The sequence below is a fragment of the Sceloporus occidentalis genome, unplaced genomic scaffold, assembly GCF_023333645.1.
Source record: "Sceloporus occidentalis isolate IW3139 unplaced genomic scaffold, rSceOcc1.0.p SCAF_7, whole genome shotgun sequence".
NCBI classification, from domain to species: domain Eukaryota; kingdom Metazoa; phylum Chordata; class Lepidosauria; order Squamata; family Phrynosomatidae; genus Sceloporus; species Sceloporus occidentalis.
Window position 1 is genome coordinate 36,520,826 of NW_028316987.1, and position 27,914 is coordinate 36,548,739.

The 27,914-nt window shown below is 41.4% G+C and overlaps 1 protein-coding gene across 1 annotated transcript in view; it reads right to left on the reverse strand.

Moving 5' to 3' along the window:
• Positions 1-27,179, reverse strand: part of LOC149309514 (endonuclease/exonuclease/phosphatase family domain-containing protein 1-like) — a 61,406-nt gene extending 34,227 nt beyond the window's left edge. Inside the window, exons 1-2 of the mRNA XM_089532594.1 lie at positions 27,016-27,179; positions 25,205-26,114 (exon numbers count right to left, since the gene is read on the reverse strand). Coding sequence (XP_089388720.1) covers positions 25,205-26,114; positions 27,016-27,043 — 938 coding nt within the window. The 5' untranslated portion in view covers positions 27,044-27,179. The remainder of the gene's footprint in view (positions 1-25,204; positions 26,115-27,015) is intronic.
• Positions 27,180-27,914: the final 735 nt, after the last annotated feature.

A 27,914-nucleotide genomic window follows, 5' to 3' on the forward strand; every position in this document is an offset into this window, starting at 1 on the left:
CCCCTTGTCATGTACTTATGTAAGATCACATGCCTCAATATCTAAAAAAAGATCTTTATGTATCATCCAGGGGTGGCCACGTTGGCTATGTTGCAAAGTACAATAACATCCAAAATCCACAAAGCAGTAATACATTTATTGGGGCCAAACAAAATGCATGAAATGCAAGCCTGCAACTAACATCCTATTTCCCCCCTCCTGTATGATTTTTGCCTGGTAAAGAAACCAGTGGAGCTTTGAAAGCTTGCTATTTGTATTTTGTGCATTTTAAAGGTATCAATATTTTATGTACTAGTTTACATACAGTGTAAATCTGATGCCTTTAAGAAAAAGTGTGGATGTTATGAAAAGTTGGGTTATGGTGTCAAACTATTGTGGAATAGATGGCTTTTGCAGTTTGAATCAAATCTTTAGTAAGTTACTAAAGGTGCATGCATGGGCTAAGGCACATATTTCTAGCACATATTTCCAAATTGGTTCAATAATAGAAGGTATTACTCCATATGTTTGAAAGGATTAACAAACACAACCATAAAATGAACAATACATTTTGGCATCTGCCCTCTTTAGTTGCTAAAGATGAAACTGAACTACATTGAAGGTGTTAAGATCCTAAGTTTATGAATCCAGAAATTCTCACTTTTATCCAAAATGCCTGAAGGAGATGGCACCTCATTACCAGAGAGAAATCTGAGAGGAAGTGATGTTGCAAGTTGAAATGTCTGGCCACTGGTTGTCCAGCTTCCTAGACAGGATTGCAGACTTGTGGTTCCTGAAACATGTACTTAGGCCTGTGGTTGCTTTCCCCACATACTGCAGATAACATCCTGTATGCCTGCACTCAATCACATAAATAAGATTATAGGCCTGGCAAGCAATATGTTGTTTAATATAGTACATCCTACAACGCACTGCTCCAAAAAGTGACAGTCTGCTTAAGATAGTTACAGGTGAAGCAATGCTTTGAATATAAAGGTGCAATCCTGGCTTGGTGACTGGTATTTTTATTTTCAGATTTCCCACTTTTAAGGGGGGCCTGTACCACTAACCCCTGTGAATGTGGAGGGCTACTGTATTAGCATCAGTGGGGTTATTGTGGAGATCTATGACAATTTTGTGATTCTCAGCAGTGAAGAGAGCATCAAGGAAAGGCATATGTGAATGTTCAGTTACGTTTTTAAATGTAAACTTCATTGTTAGATGGACAGACTTGATATATAATTTAAACTCATCCTAGTATTCCTTTCCTTTAGTCCAGACCATAAAGATATCATCAGTGTTTTGTCACTATGTGAGAGGATTGTCACTTGCTTTATTAGGATGTTATTTTCTAGTTTGCCTATTAACATATTTGCATCAGGGACTGCCTGAAGGAAGAGGCCCCTCCCTCCTAAACTGACATCTTGGCCTCAGAGGGAGCGATCAGGCAGACCCAGCAACATCAGGGACTGCCTGAAGGACGAGACTTCTCCCTCCTTTGTCACCTTGTATTTTGTATTGCATTATGATTTTTACTGTACACCGCTATGATCATTGCGGAATAGCGGTCTATAAATAAAACATATTATTATTATTATTATTATTATTATTATTATTATTATTATTATTATTACTAGAAAAAAGCCATAGGCCCATTACAAACGGGCCAGAAAGTACGCATGGAGCACGTACTAGGGTTAGAAAGGAGCAGTGCTTCCGCACCCCTTAACCCTAGTGCGTGCTCCGCGCGCACAAAATGGCAGCGGCCGTTCCACACGACTGCCGCCATGAAGACGTCTATACGGGGCGGTGCGGACGTGATGTCCTTGCTCTGTGCCAGGGCGCTTAGTGCGCCCTTAGCGCAGAGCAGGAAGGAGCTCCGTTTCGGAGCTCCTTCCTGGTTTGGTCCGCTGGGCGCAGCCTTCACACGGCTGCGCCCAGTGGACCAAAGGAGAAAGGGGCCAAGCGGCCCCTTTCTCCTCCTCCCCGCCATCACGGAGTGTCCTTGGGGCTTGAAGCCCCAAGGACACCCCTTTCCAGGCTGCGGGGAAGCGGCCTTTTGTGGCTGAGGCCCCGATACACCAGGGAAAGGGGCAGGTGTAGCCCGCCCCAAACAGGCAGTCTGTAACCCGCCATAGAGTACCCATAGAGCTACTGACAGACATCCCTGATCAAGGATACCTGTACTTTCTTCACAGAACATGAACGGATTCTCATAAAATAAAATTAGCTCCTAGTTCATACTGTTTCTAAAGGTTTAGTAATTGGGTTGCAGATAGGATGACTTGGTCCTGTACAAACCTGTGCTCAGTTACATTCTTCATCAGACTGATGCTTGAATGCCCCACTCTTATGATACACCACCCAGCACTGTCCTTTGCCTTCTCCAGTTATTTAGCTCCAAATTGTATAGTGCTTAACTGCCACATAAAAACAGTTTTATTTACTCAAATTTGTTAATATTCTTGAGAGACGTTCCAAATACTCTATGGTAATATTGAGGCTTTTCAATTTTATCACAGTGCGCCTCCTATATGCTTGTTTGTTTTACTATAGTATACTTGCTACTTTTTAAAATACTGTGAGCCACAATGACTAACTGCATATATTCAGAGGCTGCATATGCATAGTTTAATTGAATGCAAATATAAATTTAATTATTTATCTACACTACAAAAAAGATCTTTGTGAGTCCTTCCAATCCACAGATAACTTTTGGGAGTATAACTTTGCTGAATAGACTCCTGGTCACCAAAAAAGGCCTAACCTGTTATACCCTGACTTCTGCTGCAGTTATATTTATTGTTGTCTTTGTTTATTATTTTATGCTATGTTTTAAATTGTAAATTGATTAATTTTATATTAGAGGGCTGGGATTTTGGGATACAAGAATGTATGTTTTAATGTTTTAAGCCACCCTGGTTGTGTTACACAGAGCGGTGGGAAAATAATAATAATAATAATAATAATAACAACAACAACTCCCAAAATCCTTTGACCAGCATAGCCTCTGTTTATGCTGGCTAAGGCATTTGGGAACTGTAGTATAAAGGCTTTGGGAGCCTTTTTGGCTGAAGGGCAGAGTTAAATGCTCCAAATAATTAAATAAAAGTAAAAAGTAATACTTCTAAATCCTGTGACTAACCACCATGGCCCCCATCTGCATGACCTTCCCTATTTTTTAAAGAAAAGGTGGAACAGCTAATCCAAATCCTCAACACTGCCCTTCTCTTTGCCATTCTATGAATCAACTGGGATAAAGGCACTCATGCAAACGCTGCCTGTTACTGCTAGTCAGAAATGCTTGGTCCACTAGCTACAGGATGGGTACCAACCATCCTTAAAACAATAAGCAAACACATTATTAGGGAACCATATAAAGATATGAAGCCTAACACAGTATGGTGATAAAGTTGGAAGACTCTACTGGTTGGACTTCTCACTATGGCACTGTTAAAAGGAAATTTGGCTACCCTGTTTCTGAAGCAGAGAACCAGCATTGCATAGTGGTTTGAGCATTGGACTATGACTCTGAAGGCCACAGTTCAAATCACAGCTTGGTCATGGAAACCACTGGGTGACCTTAGGCAAATCACATTCTCTCAGCCTAAGAAGATGGCAATGGGCAATAGGATCACCATAAATCACAAATGACTTGAAGGCACACAACAACAAATTTCTGAAGTTATCACTCTCTATGCATCCCTATTACCTACTTTCATTAAAAACAACTTAAGTGTTCCTCTAATTGCATTTGTTATTGTTTCAGTACTCAGAGGCACATCCTTAGAGGAACTGTGCTTGTTTGAGCAGAAGACACCTGGAGAAAGGCCAATTTGCAGACACACAGACAGAAAAATCAGCTGGGGCTTTTCAGAGATTTGTTTCTAAAGAAAACAAACTGCTTTCCAGTGATAATATTCATATATAAGAGTGTTTTTCTATGGACTACACCCACAATTCTCATAGAATCATAGAATTGGAAGAGACCACAAGGGCCATCCAGTCCAACCCCCTGCCATGCAGGAACTCTCAATCAAAGTATACCTGACATATGGCCATGTCCAGAGACTCCAGCACACTCCAAGGGAGTGTGTTCCAAAGAACAACACAAATCTCTAAGCACGGCTAGAAATGGATGCAAAGGTTCAAGTACAACCTCTAATCTATTTTAACTTGTTGCTAAGTAAATCTGCTGCTATAAGGATTACTGTATATACTCATGTATAAGTCTAGAAATTTAGGTCAAAAAATTGACCCAAAAACCCTGAGTCGACTTATCCATGGGTAAATGTAAGTACTGTACCTTAACTCTTATTTAAAAGAAGAAACCATCTCCTGGTGAAAAGCAAGAGTATAATCTGTCCTGGAAGCATTGACTCCCTCTTACTCTCTCATCCATCCAGCCTTAAGACTGAGCACAAAGAGTTATGTCTGCTTGAATTTTGTAAATTCTTTGACATTGTTTTGCTTTGCTTCATCCTTTAGATCCTTTGCTATATGCCCCTAAATCTTACCCTCTACTTATACATGGGGTCATATCAAAATCCATAATTTTGCCCACAAAATCTACCCTCGACTTATACATGAGTTTGACTTATAGTTGAGTATATACGGTAATTGCCTTGCAGCCAAACCCAAAATATTCCGTGCTGCCTGCAAGACAGGCATACATTTCTGCATACAAAAGGAAGAGTAGCTTATAAATACAGAACTGATTTGTAAACAGTGAAAATAGATCAGTCTGTAAAGATGAAATAAATGTCCATAAAGGTTATGCCAAGAACTTAGTAAAACTGAAATCTGAACTTTGTTCTCTTCTCATCCTTTGCTCAACGTTCTATCTACAGGAAGTTGCCTTATACTAAAATCAGACCTTAGCAAAGTATCTTTTCTGTACTACAGCTTCCAGAACCTGCCCCAGTCAACGTACCCACTCAACATACTGACTGGCTGGCTGGGATTCTGGAAGTTCTAGTCCAAAAAAGTAACTCTTCCAAGCTCTGACTACCGGTGCATTCACTCCAAGTAGCAGAGGTTCTCCAATGTCTTAACAGGGGTCCTTCTCAATCTTGCTATCCCAGATTAACTGGAAATGCAACGGGATGAATGTCACACATACAAAGCATACCACTGAACTAGACCAGCAATTCCAGGGGTCAGGGCCAGGTTTGTACCGAACCTGTGCAAAGCTAAATTCTGTAATATATCCTACCAAAATGTTTTTTTTAATGAAAAGCAACTATAAGTTACTAAAACTGGAAGAAGGAGACCAGTATGTTTTGGAGAAGGGGATGCTCATCCCCCCCCCCTTTCTTCTATTTGCCTGCTCCATGTTATCCTTCCTCTTCATTGAGAAAAACATACAGGGTTCCTTTAGTTTTCTCCTGAGGGTCAGGGACAAACAAATGACAGGGAGAGCCCTTTTCTCTGCCTTCTGCATTTGCTTCTTGTTGACCCTCTGCCCAAAGATGGCACACCACAGAAATGTCTGTCACATGTGGTTCAGCCTTCAACCAGCCAAGTCAACAAGATTCAAATCACATGGAATTAATTCACCCACAGATGGTCAGTAAACCAGTCACACCCTAGGCATGCCCTTCAATTCTTGCAAGGCAGTGTATGTATGACATGACATAATAACACTGAGTGTAGTGGCTTAATTCTGAGGCTGAATATGTAGGGACTTAATCTGTGTAAGATCTGGGGGCGCTTAAGAAATTTATGTCATATTTGCCAGTGAACTCCAGTTCCCACTGTCTCTTAAATTTATTTTAAGTATATACATATTTACTCCTTCCATATGACTGCCAAGAGCTCCAGAAAGCTAACAGAAGAAATATACAGTGAAATCACATTTTAAAAGCAAGTAACAAGTCACAAAGACCAAGCAGCAAGTTACTAAATTACAAGAAAACCCACAAAACCTTATGCAGCAAAAGATGAATTATTACTTCACACTTCAGGTTGGTATGCAGAATCATAACTGGGGTCATATAGCCCCTTCATAATTGTTCCTTGAGATGGTATGAGAGCCATGTTTGTACCCAGATCTCTGTTCATTGTTTCACTGATAATTCAATCAACTGATGACCACTGCAAGCCTCCAAACAAAGTTATGGAGAATCAGCAAAATGCCATGAATTTCCCATGACTTCTAGCAAGCTGATTCTACCCCTTCCCTCTTTTAGTTTTTCTAACTATAGCTCGATATGAAGGCCAAGGTGGGTAAATGTTAATTAGCAGTCATCTTACATTAGCTTCCAATTTATTATTTGATAAGATCTTGCAAACCTATAGTTCAAAGGCAAAGCTAGGGTTAGTGACATAGCTTATAAAATTACTTTTTGGGACTACAACCCCCAGAATGCCCCAGCCAGGATGTTTTGTTGGGAGGTTATGGGATATTGCAATGCTAGTTTCTTGTCCATCCGGTATGAATTTTTAAAGGGGGGCAAGTTCTATCCAGGATTGTTGCCCAAGCATGCCACATACAGGTTATGCAGGATCTGGAACCAGTAAAAGGTGAGGAGAATCAAGACACAAAAGCATAAGAGGGAGCGTCCACATGCTTTCTACCACTGTCATTGACAACAGCATCTGGTTTGGAGCGATCCAGGAAACAGCATGTACATCTACCCAGAAAAACAGGTTTAGGTGCCTGGTGCTCATTTGAAAAGCAAGAAGCCAAGTATTTTAAATATTACTTTCCCTGACAGCCATCATAAGCTCTGCTAAAGTTGTTAGGACTGTCCTATAGTCACCCACTGGCTGTTTATCAAAATAAAGTTCAATGCTTAGTCATCTCTGGCTGCAACATTCTTCTGTATTTCCACAGAAACCAGTTTCACACATCCATGACAGCTTCACAATAGCACAACTAGCAAAGTGTAATGCAAGAGTGGCTGCTTCCCTACTTAAAATTCAAAGAACTACCTAGCCAAGTGCTGCTCATCTTTTGAAGCTAGGATTACTGCCACTATGCAAATTTATAGCAATATATATTTTTGTGTTACAGTAAGAAAGGGAAGGGGAAAAAGAAAAAGAGAGAAATTGCTGATGATCGAAATATTAAAGATGTGCAAGTAGCCAAAGCTTTCAGTGTTCAAAAGAGATGATCTACCATACGTAAAGAAATAAAACGGAGAAGATTTCAAAATAGATAACGTTTTCTAGCAAGGGGCAGTTTCCTTGTTACAAAACAATGGGAGTTCAGTAGTCATGACAATAATAGTTGATTTGTCCCTGTTTGTTAAACATACACGTGCACAACTTTTCAAAAGTCAGCAATTGCTGCATGTATGATGACAATGTTAAGCTACTTTGAGTTCAGGAGGGATACACTAAGCCCTTCTTACATCAACCAGCCCCTGCCAAGGTCACTGACCAGGAATGACTGTGGGAAATGCTTGGAAGAGACCCAGCCGAGGATATGGAGAAAACAAAACAGCATGCATATGCCATATTCTGCAAACCATGTGCTAAAGGAGCAGGGAATAAGCTGTGCATCAAATTAACAGTCTTCCTAGGATGGTACTTCAGAGTAACCTATTCAACTGCAGATTTAATAGATTTACATTCTGTCTTTATTCATCTAGAACACAGCTAAACTTTATAGAAGCAGCATCATTATTTAATCCAGGAACAATCCGTTCAGTGCTCTTTGAGCATCTTGATTTATTAATGATTCATTTACAACGAGACATTTCTTTCAAGCCATTTGACTTATTTATTCTTGTCAAACTATGCTTAGCTAAACCAAATGAGATTAAGCACAGAAGACAAAAACAAAATATAAAGCTGCAGTTCCCAGTTGCTCTGTTGTTATCTGCTTTCAGGTTAACCCAAAGTTGTACCTTTTCTTTTATATTTAATTTGACTAAGTAACTCTTCAAATACATTAATTAAGACAAAGGATTTTAAGAAATGAGGTGATTTGAAGATGATGATGACATTAGGAAAATGAGCTCCTCTCTTTCCATCCCTTTGCCCTTTTCTATCTAGTCGTTCGCAATGGCAGAAAATCCTACTACTGTTTGGGTTTGTTTGAAAGAAATTCTATACTCATTTACCTAAGAGGAAGCCCCACTAAATTCAACAAGACTTGCTTTTTTGAAAAATACAAGCCTGATATATAACTCATACAAAATAAATAAACAAATTTAGGAATAGATAGGTTTGTTCTACTACTGTTAGGGCAGACAAATAAAAAAGGGATAGATCTTGACCCTTGTGCAGAAAGGGGAATTTCAGCAGGTACAACTTGAGATTGTCAAGTGAGCATGTACGGAGGCAACAAAGTTACCCTATGATAATCCCTCCCTGTTGCATATTCTGCAACCATGCAAAGGCACACTTTGCACATATCAGTTTATTCATTTAGCATTGCACACGTAGGAGAGTGCTGGGCCAATGAAGACACACAAGTAGCATCTCTTCATATGACAGCCACACTTGCTAAGCAATACATTCATCTACTGAGCAAGACATTTCAGTTGAACCCTCTCCCTTTTGCAATGGTCTGTTCTCACTGTCACCAACACCACTAGACAGTATGACAACCATCACAAAGCCAAAGGTTTGACTCACTACAGATTTCTAACCTGCCCATGGTTACCTCCAAGGCACAGTTGCCAAAACAGGCCAATACAAATGACAGCCTTTGGGTGCTTATAGGAATTAAACTGTTTATCTGCTCTGTAAGAGCAAACTGTTGCAGTGCATTCTTATACACCCAAGGGTTCCATGATGCCATAAGTTATACAAAGTACAATCAGGATATTCCTCTTCTGATCCCTCCTCATTTTCTTTTTTCTATTGTTCTAATTTTGGCCTCCTTCCTGCTTGCATTTGGCCACTCGAGTTCACATTTTGAGGAAATGATGCTATGATTGCCTCCAGAAAGACTCAGTGAGTACAAGGATATCATTCAATCTTAAATATTGTAAGGTGCACTAAGTTTAATGGGACTTACATTTAGTACAATTCAGGACAGTTAATTCTGGTAAGCAGACTTAAGAGGCAGTATTCGAGGAAGTGCTCCTCTACCCCACTGAAATTAATGGCCTTGTACAACGTCTACACTTTCCATTCTTTACCAGACAATTACTATCCTAAACAATGAATTCCAGATGACTTCATAATGAAAAATGATGTTGCAAGACCAGGTTAAAGTCATCCAGTTCTACCAGGCAAAAGTTTCTCAGAGCAGTTTACCTGTAATTTGTATTACTCCTGTTATTCCCTTTCCCTTTTATTTCCCAAAACTGCGCTTCATAGAATCTTAAGAGTTAAAAGGGGCTACCATACAGACATGTAAAACTATAGCAGTCCTGAAAGCTCCCCATCCAACTTCTGTTTAAAAACCTCCAAAGAAGGAGAGCCCATTACTGTACTCACACTGAGGCAGTCTATTCCATGGTCAAAACAGTTGTTACACAAAAGAAGTTCTTCTCAATGTTTTCTTGTAATTTAAAACCATTAATTTGTGTTCTAGTCTCTGGAGCAGCACAGCACAAACTAGGTGATATTTCAAATATACGAACACAATGATCCATTTTGTTCACAATGATCCCAAGGTCAGTGCCACCTCCTCCCCTTACTTCATTCCTGTGTAGCACTTTTTATTGCTTATGAAATGGAAAACTGGTTTAAAATCATTCTACTAACTAGAGCTTTAATCTTAAACCAGTTTAAGACCCTGACTAGTAAAACAATACTGAATAACAAGCAACTCAAGTGTAAACAGGGCAGGGCTGAAGCACAGAGCCAGCACATGAGGGGAGTGAAGGAAGTGTGTAGTCTTGGCACTTGTTCCTGGCCTACTAAACCAGCATTAAGCACGCAAAGAGAGCATCTAAACCCAAGCAATCCTATAACATCAGGTGGGAGTGACAAGCTGCTGACATCTCATTGTAACCCTCCAGCAAATTGTCAGAGGCCAGGAGACAATGTCACACCAACTGTAAGAAGTGGTCCATATAGCTTTATCCACAGTTGACTACTTTCCTCATTCTGAAGGATCATTAGAGACAAGACCACTCAGAGCCAGACATCTTGAGAGCTACCAGTGCTGAAGATATGAACAAAACTGCAATGGCACCTCAGAGTCAGGAGTGCCCTCCAGGTCCAAGGAAGCTGCAAATCCACCTCTACAGTGGTGTAGTGCCACCTCACTGCTCCAACAGGAAGCCAGCCCTGATAGAGTTGGGAGGCAGCTTCAAGGTTGGCCAAGATGCACCATGCCGTTCCCCCAAAGGAGGCCAAGGCAGGTCTGTAGGTTCAAAACAACATCACTTTCAAGAAGATCTACTCCAGTCATCTTGTTCTTTGCTCAAGCCATCTATTTTTGCATACCTGCTCAGTGCAAGTTTGGTAGTGCAGCCTTCACCTACAGAATTCCAAGATGGCAATCCAGGAAAGTCCAGTGTAGTCACATAGCTCACACCCTTGTTAGCCACTGAGGTTTGGTTCCAGAACCCCCTGGGGATATCAAAATCCGTGGGTGCTCAAGTTCCATTATATACAATGGCATAGTAAAATTATGTCCTTTATATAAAATGGCAAAATCAAGGTTTGCTTTTTGGAATTTAAAAATAAAATCAAACCATGGGTGCTATCAGTGGGTACGGAGAGTTGACTGTACTTACATTTTCAGCTGTATTTTGCTTCCCCCAGCTGCAACATTTCCTATCCATTGTTTCTAGACCTGCCTTCTGAAGCAACAGAAAACTCTGTTCTGTCTTCTGCATGATCTTCCCTATATTTATTATAGGGTAGCAACAGGGTGATTAAGTAAAAGATTTCTGATCTCCAAAACCCTGGAGTCCAAGCAGAGGGAGGTGTGTGTGTTTGTGTGAGAGTGAGAGCAAGAGAGAGACGGCACAGATATGCTCATCCAGAATGATAAAAACAGAATTACAGTTCATTCTAGAACAAAGTATTGCAGCAGTGGCAAAGAACACAGCATTCAGATTGGAATGGGGATAGGGAAAGAAGCTCTTTTAAAAGCAATTAGAATCTCTTGAAAAAGACATGCTGCTTTTAAAAATTCCAGACACATCTGTGTCATCTGTGTTTCACAGACATATGCATATCATTAAGGGAACATGAAGCATCAGAAGGGTATTTCCCACCACAACTATAGTTCAGTTCTGAGGGCTAACATGGTATAGTGCTTTGAGCAATGATGGACTATGACTCTGGAGACCAGAGGGCAGATCACACTCTCTCAGTCTCAGAAGAAGGCAAAGACAAGCTCTCTATGAACAAATCTTGCCCAAAAAAGCCCCAAAACAAACAAAAAACCTCATCCATGATAGGCTCACTTTAAAGTCACCATAAACTAGAAACAACATTACAGCCCACAACAACAACTGTTCAATTCCTGTTAAAACCTAGCTCAGATCACCCCCAAGTCCTTATAAAGTATTTTGGATGGCTGCTGAACAGAGGACAAAAAGTGGGGAAAGAGTGAGGAAGTCCAGAGATATAATAATGGAGGTTAAGAGGATACAACCTGCAGAGCATCATGATCCTTTCCTTGTAAACCATTCTATCGCTTTGCCATATCCTGTGCTTTCTGCTCTCAGTCACAAATCCATCAGAAATCTTCATTCCTCCAACTTAGGCTTCCATCTTTCTTTAATGTTGTTGTTATGTGCCATCAAGTCATTCTCAACGTATGGCTACGGTTTGTTCAGAGGGGGGTTGCTGAGAGAATGTGACTTGGTCAACGTAACCTACTGAATCTCCTTGGCTAAGTAGGATTTCAACTCTGGTCTCCAGAATCATAGTCCAATGCTCAAACCACTACACCATGATGGCACTCTCACTCTCTCTTTAATATTTCCCCTTATTCTGTCTCTCAGGACTTCAGGCTAAGACTTCAGGATTATTTATTTATTTATTTATTTATACCCCGCTCTTCAGCCAAAAGGCTATCATGCCTCATGGAATTCAGATTTAGATCAGTGGTTATCATCATTAGCCTTTCAGATGTTTTGGATGTAACTCCTTGAAGTCCTGATCATTGGCTGTATGGATGGGGCTTCTGGAAATTGGAATCCAGAATGTCTAAAAGACCAAAAACTGAGAACCACTGCTCTAGAGGCACTAGTCTTCAGGAATGGGCACCATCTTAATGGCCCCTTCATCCCAGCAGAGGCTGGAGGTGGTCTAATGATTTAAACTTATCTATTAGTTAAAAATAAATGACAATGGAGCTACAGATGGCTTCCTTATGCATTGACCATTGTTACCCAGAACAGACCCAAACTTGACCCAATCCTGGACTCAATGCTGAGCCCCAAATCACTTCAAAAAGGCTCAAGATCGTCATTAAATCCTGATCTACTCCAGACAAGGTAGTCTTGATTAAAAGTGGAAGTTTTCCCAGGCTGTCAGACCTGGAGCTCCCAACACAAGTTCCAAGATTACCCACACTACCTCAGACAGTCAGACTGTTGAATAGCAGGAAGGTGATCCACTGGCAGAATCTTCACCCTCAGTCATGTTTGCCAGAAGTAGAGCAGGCACCAAAAATAACATACGACAAAAACTGTGCCTGAACTCTTCTAGAGATCACAGAGACAAAAGCTACCACTCCTACACCAATCTCTCAAGGACTCCCCTTGATTGACTTGACAACAAGTGTCTTCTTCTGTGTCTGCTTGTTGACAATCTTATTCCCATCACTACTGTATATTCCAGAGCCAAGCACTGGAGATATGCCGTGAGAAGCCCTGGCTCCAATTAAGGAAGGAAACAGGGACTAAGAATAGGCAGCACACATGGGAGGAAGAGAATCCTGTTTCCTGTGGCAACTAGATTTGTACACTTTTGATCTGGATCCCCTCAAGTTCAGGAGAGGTGAAAATTGCAAACTTTCCAAGTCTGCTCAGATGTCACTCTCTTAGAATAAATTCTTGATCAATGGCAGTCGTTTTAAAATACATTGTCTGCATGATACAACTTGCAAAATCTGCTTCTAATCCTTCTATTGTACAGTATCATCTGTTGATAGTTCTTGTTTTATAAGGCAAACTGGTACATTAAAAAAAAGCAAAGCTGGCTTGACAATAATAGGTTTTGTCTGTTTTTAAGCCCTCCCAAGAACAGAAAGATGTCAAAAATGCATTAGAAAAAGGAGAAACACTACTGTATATATTCATGTGTAAGTCTAGAAATTTAGGTTAAAAAAATGACCTCAAAAAACTGAGTCAACTTATCCATGGGTCAATGGAAGTACTGTACTTGAACTCATATAGATACACACACACTCATCCCCTGGTGAAAGGCAAGAATTTAATCTGCTCTGTGAGGACTGACCCCCTTCTACTCTCTCATCCATTCAGCCTTTAGTATGAGTACAAATAGTTATGCCTGCTGTAGTAATTTTGTAAGTTCTTTGGCACTATTTTCCTTTGCGTCGACCTTTAAATCTTTCATTACATACCCCTAAGTTTTACCCTCGACTTATCCATGAGTCATATCAAAATCCATAATTTTGGCCCCAAAACCTGCTCTCGGCTTATATATGAGGTCGACTTATAGTCAAGTATATACGGTTGGCTAAGATTCAACACAGCAGTCCAAAGACAAACAGTGACTTTTCACTGCAGATTCACGAACAAAGAGGTTTGTAAACATTGATGGTATAATCTGATTTGAGAGGTGGTGTGGTGGATTGGGTGTTGGACTAAGAACCTGGAGATTAGGGTTTGAATTCCTGCTTGGCCATGGAAAACCACTGGGTGACTTTGGGCAACTCACACTCTCTGAGCCTCAGAGGATGGCAATGGCAAACCCACTCTGAAGAAACTTGCCAAGAAAACCCCATGATAGGTTCTCATTGTCAGAAATGGCTTGATGGTGCACACAAAAATGACAACAAAAACAAACTGATATGTATCTCCTCTGAAGGAAGTCCTATTAAATTCAGGAAAAACAGCAGGATGTTAGGTCCATATGCTATATGTTAAAATAGCAGACAGAAACAACCTCATTATACAAATATGGATGGTGGCATCTGGCCCAGAATGTTGCATCTCCACCCAGAGACTCAGCTACTGTAAACAACAAGTCTTTAGTGCTCAAGGTCACAGATAAAATTTTGGACACATGTAAAGAATTGCTTACGGGACAGATTGCACTGGTTAGTTTGTGTTCCCTTTCTTTGTCCCATGGCTACTGTTCCTCTCACTATTTACCCTCTGGCATTTTAGTCCTTCTCCAAAGTGCTCAAATTCTTCTGGCAGCCTGAGTCTTTAAAGATTATGCAAAGTGTCAGTGATTTTCTCCTCTTCCAAACTTACTATTGGCAAAATGCACTTTGAATATGTTCTTTGGATTTTGATGGGGATAGAGAAAATACACTCTGGCTTGAATATTGGTGACACTGACTCATGAATCATGTTTTGCATACTTTTGGAGTTACCCATTCCTATGTGTACACAAGTTATTAGGGCTGTGCTTTTTTACTGCTCTTTTATTACAGCAGGGTTTGTCTTGGATGTACTCCAGTATATTATTAGAATGGGTTCATGAAAATATACAGAGAGATAAAGGAAGAGATAAGAAATAAAACAGACACACCTTACTGCTTTGCCAAGCCACCAAAAGACTTAGCATACAAAAATAAACCAACACAAGCCTACAGTGTTTGTTGATGCTTTGAGACATTTATAGCAGTGGAGGATTTGGACCAAATTCATATTGGTCCCAATGCATAGCACTATTTCTACCCCACCACCATTATGGAGATGGAAGAAAGATAACACTTGGAATGCAGCTCTGCATGGGCTGAGAATGTTAGCCCTTGTCTTAGAACAAGAATACACCTACATATTTCTAGACATCATGTTAGCAAAGGGAAGTTGGAATGTGTTGGCAGACTGCATAGCTTCTCTATATAGCTGGCTCTCTCAAACCCTGATGGAAATTGTTTTCTTGCAAGGGAATACGAAAAATAGCTGGACTTAGCCTTTTCATTCTTTAACTAGGTCCCCATCCTTTAGTGACAGTGAATATAGCCAGTTCCTTGCCTCCCCTATGGCATATCTAAGCAATCTATAAGTACAGTACCTAAACACTGGAGTGCCCTACCTTCAGCTGTTCTTGAAGGACAGCATAGGAAGATTCCATAACTGAAGAGACAATGCCCTTGTGATCCTCGGCCAAATTGAAACAGTATAACATGTGCTATCTCAGCATTCGTATTAGACTTACATATTAATATTATTTCACCTATATTGCACAAATGTACAGAGGTACAGAACAGTTCCATCCCTCCCTGTTGTTCTTAGATACTAATCATGATACAGTATAACAAATAAAGTTATCAAATTATGTGCAGCGGTGATTAAAATTAATCAGGTAATGACTAAATAATGAATATTATATTATATTTTATATATAATATATTACATTATTATAATATGTTATAATATTATATTATAATTATATTATAATAATAGACTAAATAATGAACATCTAGTTGGGTTTTGTAATTTGACAGATAATGTGTTTGATATACTATCTGATATACTATTTTATATATTATTTTTTATATATGTTTATTTATATCCTTGCTTCCCCGCCCTTATGTATAACTTCATATATTCTTTGTGTTTAATTTAAGAGTTTTTAATTGTTTGTATTTTGTCCTTCTTATGCTGGTCTATGACTGTAATAAACTATCTTTATCTTTGGCCCAGTACATACTGGCGCAAAGCGCTAGCCTGGGGCCAATTTTAGGGCTCCGGAGGGCTGGGCGTCCATACAGGCCCAGTCCTACTAGTGGCGCCCATGTGCCATCTTGCCATGGCCCCGCCCACACGGGTCGTACAATTATGATGGATGGGCATCCGCGCGCCCAAACGGCACTCGCTGGAAGCACAGGCATCATGGCACATGAGCGCCATTATGGCTCTCCTAAAAAGAAGCCGCTCTTAGGGAGCATGTCTGTGCCACACTGTACCATTGGTATGGCACCGACGAGGGGCAAAAACAGGTGGCATGAAGCCACCCGTCAGTATCCCCCATTTGTCTTTGTCACTCTTTAGCCTGCTACATGAGCCTCTGTAGTCTCAGAGAGCTAGCATGATGTAGTGGTTTGAACACTAGACTATGACTCTGAAGATTAGGGTTTGATTACCCCTCTTGTCCATGGAAACTTACTGGGTGACTTCGGGCAAGTCACAGACTCAACTCCCCAAAACCCTTATGATAGGTTCACTTTACTGTCGCTATAGCTTGGAAATAACTTGAAGGCACACAATGACAAATCTCATGGACAAAGATTGTAGCCAGCTTAATTTCTCTCAGTCTCAGCAGACCACGCACCTGCCTATTTGGACTCTTGTGAGATATGTATATATATTTTTTATCTGCAAGTGCTTTTCAGAGTATCTGCTAATAACAAACACACTTAAGAAATTAAGGCATATTCAATATGGCAATTCTTCCACCGCAGGAACCTGGGGCAAATAGTACAGATCTGTGGGGAAATGATGTAATCTTGTAAATAGATTTATTGCATACCATGCCAACAGGTACTTGGGAAAGCTCCAAATAGTTAAATGTTTTAGGATCTTTGCAAAATTTTCCAATTACAGCTAATTTGGCCAAACTAGCCAAAATTTAACATTTAACAAACTAAGGGGCTATACAGATTGGGAGAAAGGGGTGGTGAGACATTCTGCCCTGGATGGAGACCACAGCAATCAAACACCATAGCCTCTGGGAGGCCTAAAAAGAACCCGCTCCTGGTGGGTTCTTTTTAGGCCACGCACGGGGTGCCTTTGGCACACTTGCATGCAATGATGACGTATGTGCGGCGCAGCGCTCTTTGGGCACTGTGCCATGCAGTCCTCATCATCATGTGCCCTGCATGGGAGGGCTGTGTGCAATGACGGTGGCCAGGGTGCGCAGTACAGTTGCTGAGTGTGTAAACGCTCAGCCTCTGTGCATCCTTAGTTTGGGCCCAGGACGGCGCAAAGCACCAATCTGTCAAACCCCTAAGAATCACAGCTTTTTTTAAATCAAAGAAACCAAAGAAAACCAAGACTGGAAATAAGGCTTGTGAAAAGCATGGGAAACACCTGGTAAAATCTCAGTGTTAAAAAAAATTAGGTCTTATTTGTATACAGTGCTGCAGCAGTACATGGTCCTTCATTGAATACAAAAAGCAGAAAGATAAGCCCATGCCCCAAATGGAAGAAGAACTGATGGAAGGAAAATTGCAGAGTATAAGGAACCATGTAGGAATATTAACAGATGCTGTTACACATGCATATAATTCATTTCAGTAGGTGTTTGGTTATAGGTTTTTTAGTGATACTGGGTGTTCTTCAGTATGCTGTAAAAATGTTCACTCCTTGCTACAAGTTTCAAAAATCAAATTATGTAAAATAAGTGTTTTTTTTTAAATACAGACTGCAATACTTGCACAATTCAGCTTTTGTGGGCATAGAACTTTTATTTTAAAATCCCATACTGCATATAGTATTGCATGCACCTTGCTGTGTGAATTTTATGATAGGAATCACAGAATGCTTATGATAGCTCAAACAACTTGGCCATTTGGCCCACAGAATGTCTATTCCAGTATGACTTAACAGTGGGGTTGTAATTACTGAATGCACTGGTTTTAAATCCTCAAAATATGAATGCAACAAAAACCATTTATAACCTGGCATTAGCAACATAGCCTACAGAATGTATACTAATTCCTTCAAAGAAGAAAGAAAGGACTTCATACTATACGCAGAGTCAGTTATTTTCCCAAATTGTGAGGATGCTTTTTCAAAAGCAAAAGAGAATGTCAGGGGTTGTACATTCGCGCGGTGAGGGTTGAGTGTCTGCAAGCTCGAAGCCCTTACCATGCTGCTTGGCTGCCATTATGGCACACATCCGTCCACATAGCTCATGCCATGATGATGCACGGTGAGTGCAGCTCCTTACCAGACTACTCGGAAGGGGCGTCATGACACCACACCATGGTGCTTATGATGCTCCTTCTGGGACACTAAAAGAAGCCCCTTTTGGGGGGTTCTTTTTGCTCCTTCCGGAGGCCGAGTGTGTGGTTGCCGCAGCCTCCATCCGGGGCACAAAGGGGCACCATTGAGCCGCCCATATGTACTGCCCCTCAGTCCCTGCTAAAGATCAGCATTCCATGGATGCAACTTTTTTTTCAAGTTGCTAAAAGCTGCTCCAAAAATATTAAAGCCAACTTTGAATCTGCTTTACATTCATGGCTCTTGACTATACAGGCCTGGAATCTGTGCTGATATGAATGGTCTGTGCAGCCCTTAATCCCATTACCCAAAACTTGCAGTGCCCTTTTTTCCCTGGGGTTCCATCTATATGCATATGCATGTGCAATATAGGTTGCATCTACACTGCAGAATGAATGCAGTTTGACACTGCTTTATCTGCCACGGCTAAATGCTATAGAATTTTGGGATTTGTAGTTTTGTGAGCTATTTAGCCTTCTCTGGTGACACAACAAACTTCAAATTCCAAGACCCCATAGCATTCAGCCACGGTAGTTAAAGTGTTTTCAAACTGCCTATTAGTTCTGCAGGGCAGGTGCAGTCAGTATCAAAGGAGTTTCAAACCAACTGAAATCCATGGTGTAATGTATCCTAAAAGGACAAACATTTTTCCCTTCCTGTACGGAAGAACACTACAGCACAATACATCATATGGAGTTGGGCGCAGACTTTGTCACTCTTCGAAGAGAAATTAATGGAGTTTAGAAATTGGGTATGCCTAAATCCCATTTATTTCTGTGTATAAGTATAATTAACCCATAGTTATGGGAATAGCTGTCATACACAAACCAAATTATTATCTACCTCTCTTTAATAAGTTTCTTTCAAGTTCCATCTAATATGACTGGGCAGAATAAGGGGTCTGCTCTATTTAAAAATATGCCCCCCCCCCACCGGCCAAAAAAAGACAAAGAAAGTGAGTAATAAACTGTAGTGTCTGCATTTAAAAAAACAACCTGAATAAAGAACAGAAAATATACAGCACCATGAAATAAAAATTCTCCAGTAATCTTCAGAATGGTAGAATTATCCAACTAGGCCAGAGTTTTATAGTTAGCTAACAGCTTAAGCAGCAACTCCTACAGCTTCTAAAATACCAGCACCTATAAAGTGTTAAACATTGCAATTGCAGCTACAAGAATAATGGGGGGAAAGCAAGCCACCCACTATTTTAAAGAGATGGAAATGATTCAGAATGAGAGAGAGAGAGCGTGCATAAAGACCTAGCATATCATTCAGAGGAAAAGAGCTTTTTAAAAGGGATAATGCAACTGAAGGGATGAATATGGAATATAACTGGATTTTGAAAAGGGTGTGTGTGTGTGTGTGTGTGTGTGTGTGTGTGTGTGTGTGTACCAAATATTCTTGAATACTTCTGCTGCAGGCTTTAGCTCAAAGGGATTAGTTTCTCTCACTTCAGGAAAGCCAGTGAGCTGGACAGGTCTGGCCTTCTCAGCTCCAAGTAGCAGAAACCACCTAACCTAGCAGGCTCTACCTGGTTTGCCTTCAGCTCCAAGGAGAGCCAGTTTCCAAACAGGCTCATCTCAAGGCAACATATTGCAAGCAAAGCTTCTGCCTTGAGGGGTAGTTTCAGCTCTGAAACCTAAGAATAACTGTATTAAATATGCATAAGCAGTAAGCACTAACTCTTACAGAAAACAATAAAAAAAGACACACTCCTTTCGATACATGGAACGAGCACAACTTTTTCAGCCCTGGGGAAATGTATCTGGAGTGGCGTGGAGGTCAGGACAGAGTTGCACATGTAGGCACACCCCCACATTATTCTCTTCCAAATCTCAATACATATATATATATGCATCTCACTGCTCCCCTCCCTGCCTCCCAAAATCTAAGGCCACCTGGAAGGGATGAAGATGAAAGGCTACGCCCCTGAGCAATCTCCACCAAGACCACTGCATTATGAAATTCATGGGATCACCATAACTCAACAGGTAACTTGGACGCATACACATACACAAAACCGAAAAAGAGAAATTTCAGAGAAGAGGTTGCTAGTGCTAGGAGAGGCTTTCACTTTTCCAATAACTGAGATCACTCTCCCAGCATTGAAATCGGAAACATTATAGCAAGGTGTTTTTCCCCCTACTTGCCACCCGCAATGAGTAGCCAAGGGCCAGATGGGGCCCTAGAACTGTATGTTGCACACCTCTGACATACACCGTCATTGAAATATCACCATTAGTTGCAGGGTTATTTGGAGCAACACAGATGCTGAGGACATCACACTGAAAAGGCTACACGTCCTTTGTATCTTCCTGGATAAATCATAAGTGTTAAGTGGCCTTCTGACCTTGATGACTCACTTTAATGTTCACCTTTGAATCTTACTGATATGTTTGGAGTCAAGCAGTACCAGGAACCTGCATTTGGAATGCTCTATGATCAGAGGGATTTCTACTCCTGATTATCACCTGAAGGTTATCTTTAAAGGAAAGTGAAGAGAACAAAGTGCTCCCTTGGCCACCAAAGTGGATGCTATTAGGACCAGCACTGTATTTCAGGCTAGACTGCCTCACAAGGTTGCTATGAAGATCTAGTGAGGGAAAGGAGAGAACTACAAACTGTGTGTAACTTTGGTCCAAAACACTCTGCAGAAATAATCCAGTATGAGACCATTTTAACTGCCCTGGCTCAGTGCTAGGGAATCCTGGGAATTGTAATTTATTGTGGCACCAGAGCTCTCTGACAAAGCTAAATTTCTCATGAAACTACAGTTCCTAAAATTCCCTAACATTGAGCTGTTATTTCTGCAGTGTGCTTTGGACCTTAGAATTCACTGGAGGAAAGGCTGGATGTCAATATAATTACTACACTGGGCCCTTAGTACTAGCTGTTGTTTGGTTCCAGGGCCCCTGTGGATACCAAAATCTGTGGATGTATACAATGGCCTAGTAAAATGGCATCCCATATTTTAAAACAGCGAGGTCAAGGTTTGCTTTTTAGAATTATTAATTTTTGAATATTTTCAAGTTATGAATAGTTGAGTCTGTGGATATGGAGGGACAACTGTATGTAAAAATACATAAAATTCTCGAGAATCACCTTTCTCACAATTTTGGAATAATAAAAGACTGTAATTTGAACTGTTGCAGCTGGAGATGACTTAAAGCTGATCTACAGTTAAAATCCCTGTACTGTGTCAGAAACGTATACAGTCATTCCTAACTTGGTTGCAACATGCAACACTGACCATGCTGGCTGGAGGCTTCTGGGAACTTTAGTACAAGAATCATTTTTCCAAGTTCTGCTTCAGAGAAACCATGTGAAAAGTTTTCAGAATAGGTATACAACCTATCGACTAGTATGACTGTTCATTTTCACTAACAGCAATTTGTTGCAAAATAAGAAGATTGCAGCATAATCTTCATTACCAAATGCAAGGATTGCTCATTACTGTATTTCCTGTTCATCCAAGTCAGTGAAGCTTCGAGTTCTTATTACTCCATCTGTCTTGTGAAAAAAGCAACACATACTGCAACATGATCCAACAAAGAGAGAGTTCAATCTCTGCACTGCGGACATACAAATAGCCATTACTCTTCAAGTTGCAGTGCAGGCAAAAAAAATAAGAACAAAGGAACTTTAGTAACGTATATCAAATTATGGGACTGAAAGCACTGCTACCTTAAATAATACAGCCCTTTTGCATACTTTTTCCAGAAACTGGGAGAGTACTCTCTATAACAAATGTTTATTACTTACAACAACTACTTTAGCAGCCACGTTTCCTGAAAGAATTAAGTTATATTTCATGAGGGAATGGAAAAAAAGAAAAAATATGACAAGTAGCATTTTTTTTCAATATCAACAATAATGAGGTCATGTCTTGCTGGACTTTGGATGAACAACAACACTGCAAACACAAGCAAAGTTTGCCATGGAAACATATACATGAGAAGAAGGGGACTTAGCTCAGTGGTAGTATACATGCTTTGCATGTAGAAAGTTGCAGATTCTCAGCTCCTGGCATTTCCAGGTAAAGCTGGGAAAGACCTTTGCCTGAAATACTAGAGAACCTCTGCCAGTTAGAGTACACAGGATGGGCCAACAGAATGACTTTGCATAATACAGTTTAGTATTTCTTGGAAAGACTGCCTAACTCTAAAATAACCCCAGGCCCCTGCCAATTAAAAAAACAAAGTGGCCAGAGTATCTTCATCATGATAATGCACAACTCCAACCAAAGTCCTTACCCAGAGCACATGGTCTAAAATACTGCCAAGAGCATTTAAATTCTGTAAGAAATACTCAATAGAGTGGCCCACCTCCCTCACTTACTAGCCTTAAAAACAATTTCAACAAAAGCAATGATGAACAAAGGCCAACCTTGTGTGTGTCACAGTCACTCATCTGATGGCTTAACATGGCTAGTCTATTTACTGGCCAGCAGGACTTCAGTTCTGGATGATTGCAGCCACCAGTACTGCCATGTAAACAAGCCAGACACAAAGACTATGAGCCCACAACAGCCTTTAAAACGGGATCTCACACTTTGTGAATATGTCATCCAGATGAGTAAAAATATTTTGCAGGAGCTTCACACAGGGGCTCTCACATTTAAATCAGCCTTCAATATGCAGAAGCCTATTTAGTTTGGACTTCAAGGCGTCCAAGGTATGTTCAAGAACACCGCTTAAAACTCCGACTTCATCAAACTTCCCTGGATAATCTATGTGTGTGTTTAATCCTAGATTTGCCCTGATTACTAGAAAGTAGGAGAAAGGGAACAGTTTAAAGAGCAAAGGAGGTATATGAGTAAGGAGTGCAGAGCCCACCTCCATCTGCCCAACTTCACACATGTTTTTGTCCCAACCATGTTCACTTCTAGGTTTTTTTTCTTCATAATAATTTGTCAACAAAAAAGTAGAAAAGTGTATACATCCCTAAAAATGGTCACTCACTACTTGTAATGGAAGTGAAGGGGGAAAGACACCAGTAGACAGATTAGAGAACTATGGACATGGGAAGAGATTCACCTGCATCCTCCCCAAACACAAACCCTTCTGCTCTTCAAATTTGATCCCTTGCCTTTTGCTTTTTTTTAACACGACTAGGGCAAAGTCAGGGTTAAATGCACAGACCTGCTTCTTCTACAAATGAAACCCAACCTTTGCTCACAAGAATGGACTGGTGTTGCAATCAGTAACCAAACACAGATGACTTACAGTATTAAGCAGCTAGTGCAGCTGCACTGCAAATAGTGAGTGACCATTCCTAGGGATGTTAATCCTGTTCTACTTTTTTGTTGACAAATAATTATGAAGGGGGGAAAAACCAATATTCCTCTGCAGTATTCTCCCCATATTCAACCATCCTTAAGTGTTGCAGAGGAATTATTTTGAAAAGAAATGCATGTGATGTTTTGGTGCAAGAAAATCTGCAATAGTTTTCTGCCTGGACAACAGGTTTCCTGAAGCTTCGGGGTGCTGAATGCCACAAGAAAACTGCACAGAATTATCACTGTTTTTTATTCTTTCAGAGAGTCAGGAAAGCTGATATTTTTGAGGAACAAATAACTATGAGTATTTTTTTCTATTCCTGCTTATGACTATAACCTTATTACATCCACCAATGTAAGTATACCATGGAAATCACAGGACTTAAGTGCTCAGTTTTGAGGTTTCAGTGGCCAAACCTCCTGAGAGAAATATATAACACATTAAGTTTGAAATTTTGAGTTTTGCCCTGTTCCGCTTTTAAAATGAAACAGAAAGAAAATCTAGCCAAAACTATTAAGGAAGCTTGGACTGTACTTCATGGAAGAAAGTCATGATGAAAGGAAAAGAAATCAGTGAGAGAAAGAGAGAAAGAAACGCTCAGGGCTTCCTGAGGAAGAGCAACAAGTGACCCAATTCACCTCTCCCTTCCCCTGCTCCAGCAAATCAAGAAGCACAGGACCTAAAGCCAGGGTAGTTACTTTGGCACACGAGGCAGAAAATCCCAAGAGCACCACTGTCCCTCCCTGGCAGTAAAAGATGTTATGATAACCAGGCAAAGTCCCAGCTATTTGATGCCTTTTCATGACACCCAAAACTTGCTGCCTGGGTCAGTCATCTGACTCCTTAATGACAGGATCAGCCCTGATCACTTTTAGAAGCAGTGGTCCTATTTATCTTAGCTACTAAATACCCCTCCATGCAACTAAGTGGTCATCTTCCTGACAGAACCAGAACAGATGCTCTGCCTAGAACCACCAAAACTCTCACATGCGAGTGATCTTAGTAGCATGCACTAAAAACAGATTTCTGTACTGCTCACAGTTTTTATTAGTGGGCATAGATGGGTAAGCTTCTGAATACAATCTCACCTATTTCAAAGTTTAAATTTAAATAACATATTGAAATGACTGGCTGCAACATTACACAAAATGTCACATGGGCCAATGTTTTCACTGATTATGTCCAATGGTGGGTCTACAGAGAAAGCCTAACAAGTTTAACTGTGACAGTGACAGACAATGTGCTCCCTTCCAGATGCCGCAGGACTGCAGCTTCCAGAAGGCTTAACCAGCATTAACAATGGTGTGGGTTGCTGGGAGCTGAAGCTGAACATCTGGAAGGCAACATATGTCCCATTCCAAAAGCATGTTCTTATAGATGAACAGGGACCAATACAGTGGGCCCTTGGTATCCACTGGTATTTGGTTCCATGACCCATGGATACCAAAATCTGGGGATGCTCAAGCCCCATTCAAAACAATGGCATAGAAAACATATAAAATGGCAAAAGCACTGTTTGCTTTCTGGAATTTATATATATTTTAAAGTATTTTCAAGCCATGGATGCTTGAATCAATGCATTAAAAATCTGTGCATAAGGAGGGCCGACTGTATTGTTTGCTTAAAAGCTTTTCTTGTCGTTACATGCTTTCAGGTTGGCACTCACTTCTGATGAGTTTATCCTGGGGTTTTCTTGGCAAGATTTCTTCAGAGGAAGTTTGTCACTGCCTTCCTCTAAGTGTGATTTAAGTCATCACAACACAATGGGCAGCAGTGGTGACAAGCCAATATCAATTAAACGTCAGGTGCTAAGTTACTAATCAGAATGCAAGTGAGCAACAATGTTATGCGGGGCTGAGGAAACAACAGGAAAAGGACCAGTATTGATGGACTGCCCAAGAAGTCTGCCCAGAGTCCCATCCATACCTGTTCTCCAGCAGGGTCATGCACACAACCTCCCGCACACCAGGGTTGTTGGCTTTCTCCACAGAGCAGCTTTGCAGGTTCCAAGTGGCCACTCTCAGTACAGGCTTCCCATCCCTCAGCCCTCCAAACATTTCCACCGTGGGCCGGGTGGAGATGATCTGAGTCGGTCCTCCTGGAGGGAAATCCAAATCCTCACTCTGCAGGCTTAGAGAGGTGGGGCTTGGGTGAGGCTTGGCGATGAAATTGAGGCCACCGTTGGTATGCGTCGAAGGCGGCCTGGACCTCTCCGCAAAGATCTGGTGTCGGATCCTGTCCAAAAACGAGGAGTTGATGCAGTCCATCTTGACCAGGTCCTCGATGCTTTTGAAGGGCCCATGCTCTTTGCGGTACTCGACGATGCCGTTGGCTATTTTCTCGGTGACGCCCCGGATGCTCATGAGTTGAGCCGGCGTGGCCGTGTTGATGTTCATCTTGGCGGCGGAAAGGTGGTCCAGGGCCTGGTCTTTCCTCAGGGAGCTGGGCGAGTGCTGGGTCGAGCTGCCTTTGCTGCTCACGCAGATCTCAAACTTGACCTGCTCCAGCTTGGCGGCCCCGACCCCGCTCACCAAGGCCAAGTCCTCCACTTTCTTGAAGCCCCCAATATACTCCCGGTACTCCACAATGTTCTGGGCGACCGTCCTGGTGACCCCAGGCAGGGTCATGAGCTCCTCCTCAGTGGCCGTGTTGATGTTCAGCCGCTCCTGGTTCACCAGGATGTGGCTGAAGTTGCAGGCTGCGCTGAATTTGCGGCTGTGGCACAGGTCCGAGGGGTCCCTGGGGATGGAGCGGTGGCAGCCCAGGTTGCCCCCCATCTCTCCTCTCTCTCTCTCTTTCTCTCCCTGGACCCAAGGCTGCTTGGGTTGAGTTGAGTCTAATGGGAGAAGATTGGGTTGAGTTGAGTCTAATGGGATAAGGTTGGGTTGAGCTGAGTCTAATGGACTAAGACTGGGTTGAGTCTAATGGGATAGGGTTGGGTTGAGTCTAATCAACTAAGACTGGGTTGAGTTGAGTCTAATGGGATAAGGTTGGTTTGAGTTGAGTCTAATGGACTAAGACTGGGTTGAGTCTAATGGGATAAGGTTAGGTTGAGTCTAATGGACTAAGACTGGGTTGAGTTGAGTCTAATGGGATAAGGTTGGGTTGAATTGAGTCTAATGGGCTAAGACTGAGTTGAGTTGAGTCTAAGGGGATAAGGTTGGGTTCAGTTGAGTCTAATGTACTAAGACTGAGTTGAGTTGAGTCAAAGGGGATAAGGTTGGGTTGAGTTGAGTCTAACAGACTAAGACTGAGTTGAGCTGAGTCTAATGGGATAAGACTGGGTTGAGTTGAGTCTAATGGGAGTAGGATGTCTCTAGCCAGGAGGAGTGGCACCTCAGGATGCTCCCCTTCAAGGAGAAAGGACAAGGCAGCTCCAGAAGAAGGAGCCAAAGGGGAAAGGTGGCCCTGAGGGAGCCCCCAAGCAGCCTCTCCAGAGGGGGCTCCCAAGTCCCATTCGAGGGACTGAGGCTGGGCTTCTCAGGGGCTTTAAATATATATATATATATATATATATATATATATATATATCTCCTAACTAGAGGCAGAGAAACAGAAGCAGGGAGGCAGCAAACCTGTCTCCCCAAATAAGAAGCCTCTCTGTCCCTCTCAGGTCTCTGCTCCTCCGGCCCTTTTCCCTCCAGGGAAGCCAAGCCTCCCCCGGAGGAGGAGGAGGAGGAGGAGGAAGAGGAGGAAGGGACCCCCCCCCCCAGCCCCCAGGGAATGAAGCCTTGCACCTTTTTCAAGGGAGCATCCCTCCAGCATCCCCCGCTCTTCTGGGCTCCTCTTCTCCTTCCAGGCTCCGCCTGCGTCTCTCAGTGGGTTTCCCGAGGAAGAGGATGGAGGGACCCTTGGAGCAGTCCTGCTCTTGGAGGCTGCGGAGTCCGAGGCACCCTCCGGACGGGAAAGAAGGAAGGAAGGAAGGAAGGGCAGCCACTGGCGGCAGAAGCAGCAGCAGCAGCAGCAGGAGCAGGAGGGACGACGGCGCTCCTCCTCCTCCTCCTCCCGCCTGGGCTGAGCAGGGAAGGGCCAGCGGTGGTGGCTCCTCCTCCTCCTCCTCCTTCCTGGACGGAGGGGTCCTCCCCAGTCCCAAAGGAGCCCCTCTCTCAGCTACCGAGCTGCCCTCTCCCTCCCAAGGACCCTCTCTCTTTCTTTCTTTCTTTCTTTCTTTCTTTCTTCCCTTCCCTTCTGCAAAGCCAAGGCTCTCTCTCAGACACACTCCACCAATACACAGCTTCTGCCAAGCCAGACTTTTGCAAGACTGCCAAAGTGCCAGCGGATATCATTACTATTAGTAGTAGTAGTAGTAGTAATAGTATATTGTTTATATTTATTATTATATTATTACATTTATATATTTATTATACATTATTTATGTTTCCATATATTTATTTTTATGTTGTTTTTATTTTTATATCATTTTAATTTATATTAAAATTAAGTAATAATAATAATAAATTCTTTAAATTTATTTATTAAATTATTATTATGTAAATTATATTATAGATATATGTGTGTGTTATATTTATTTTTATGTTGTTTTTATTTTATATATATATATATATTAAAATTATATAAAATTATATATATATATATATATGTTAAATTTATATATTTATTATATATTATATATATG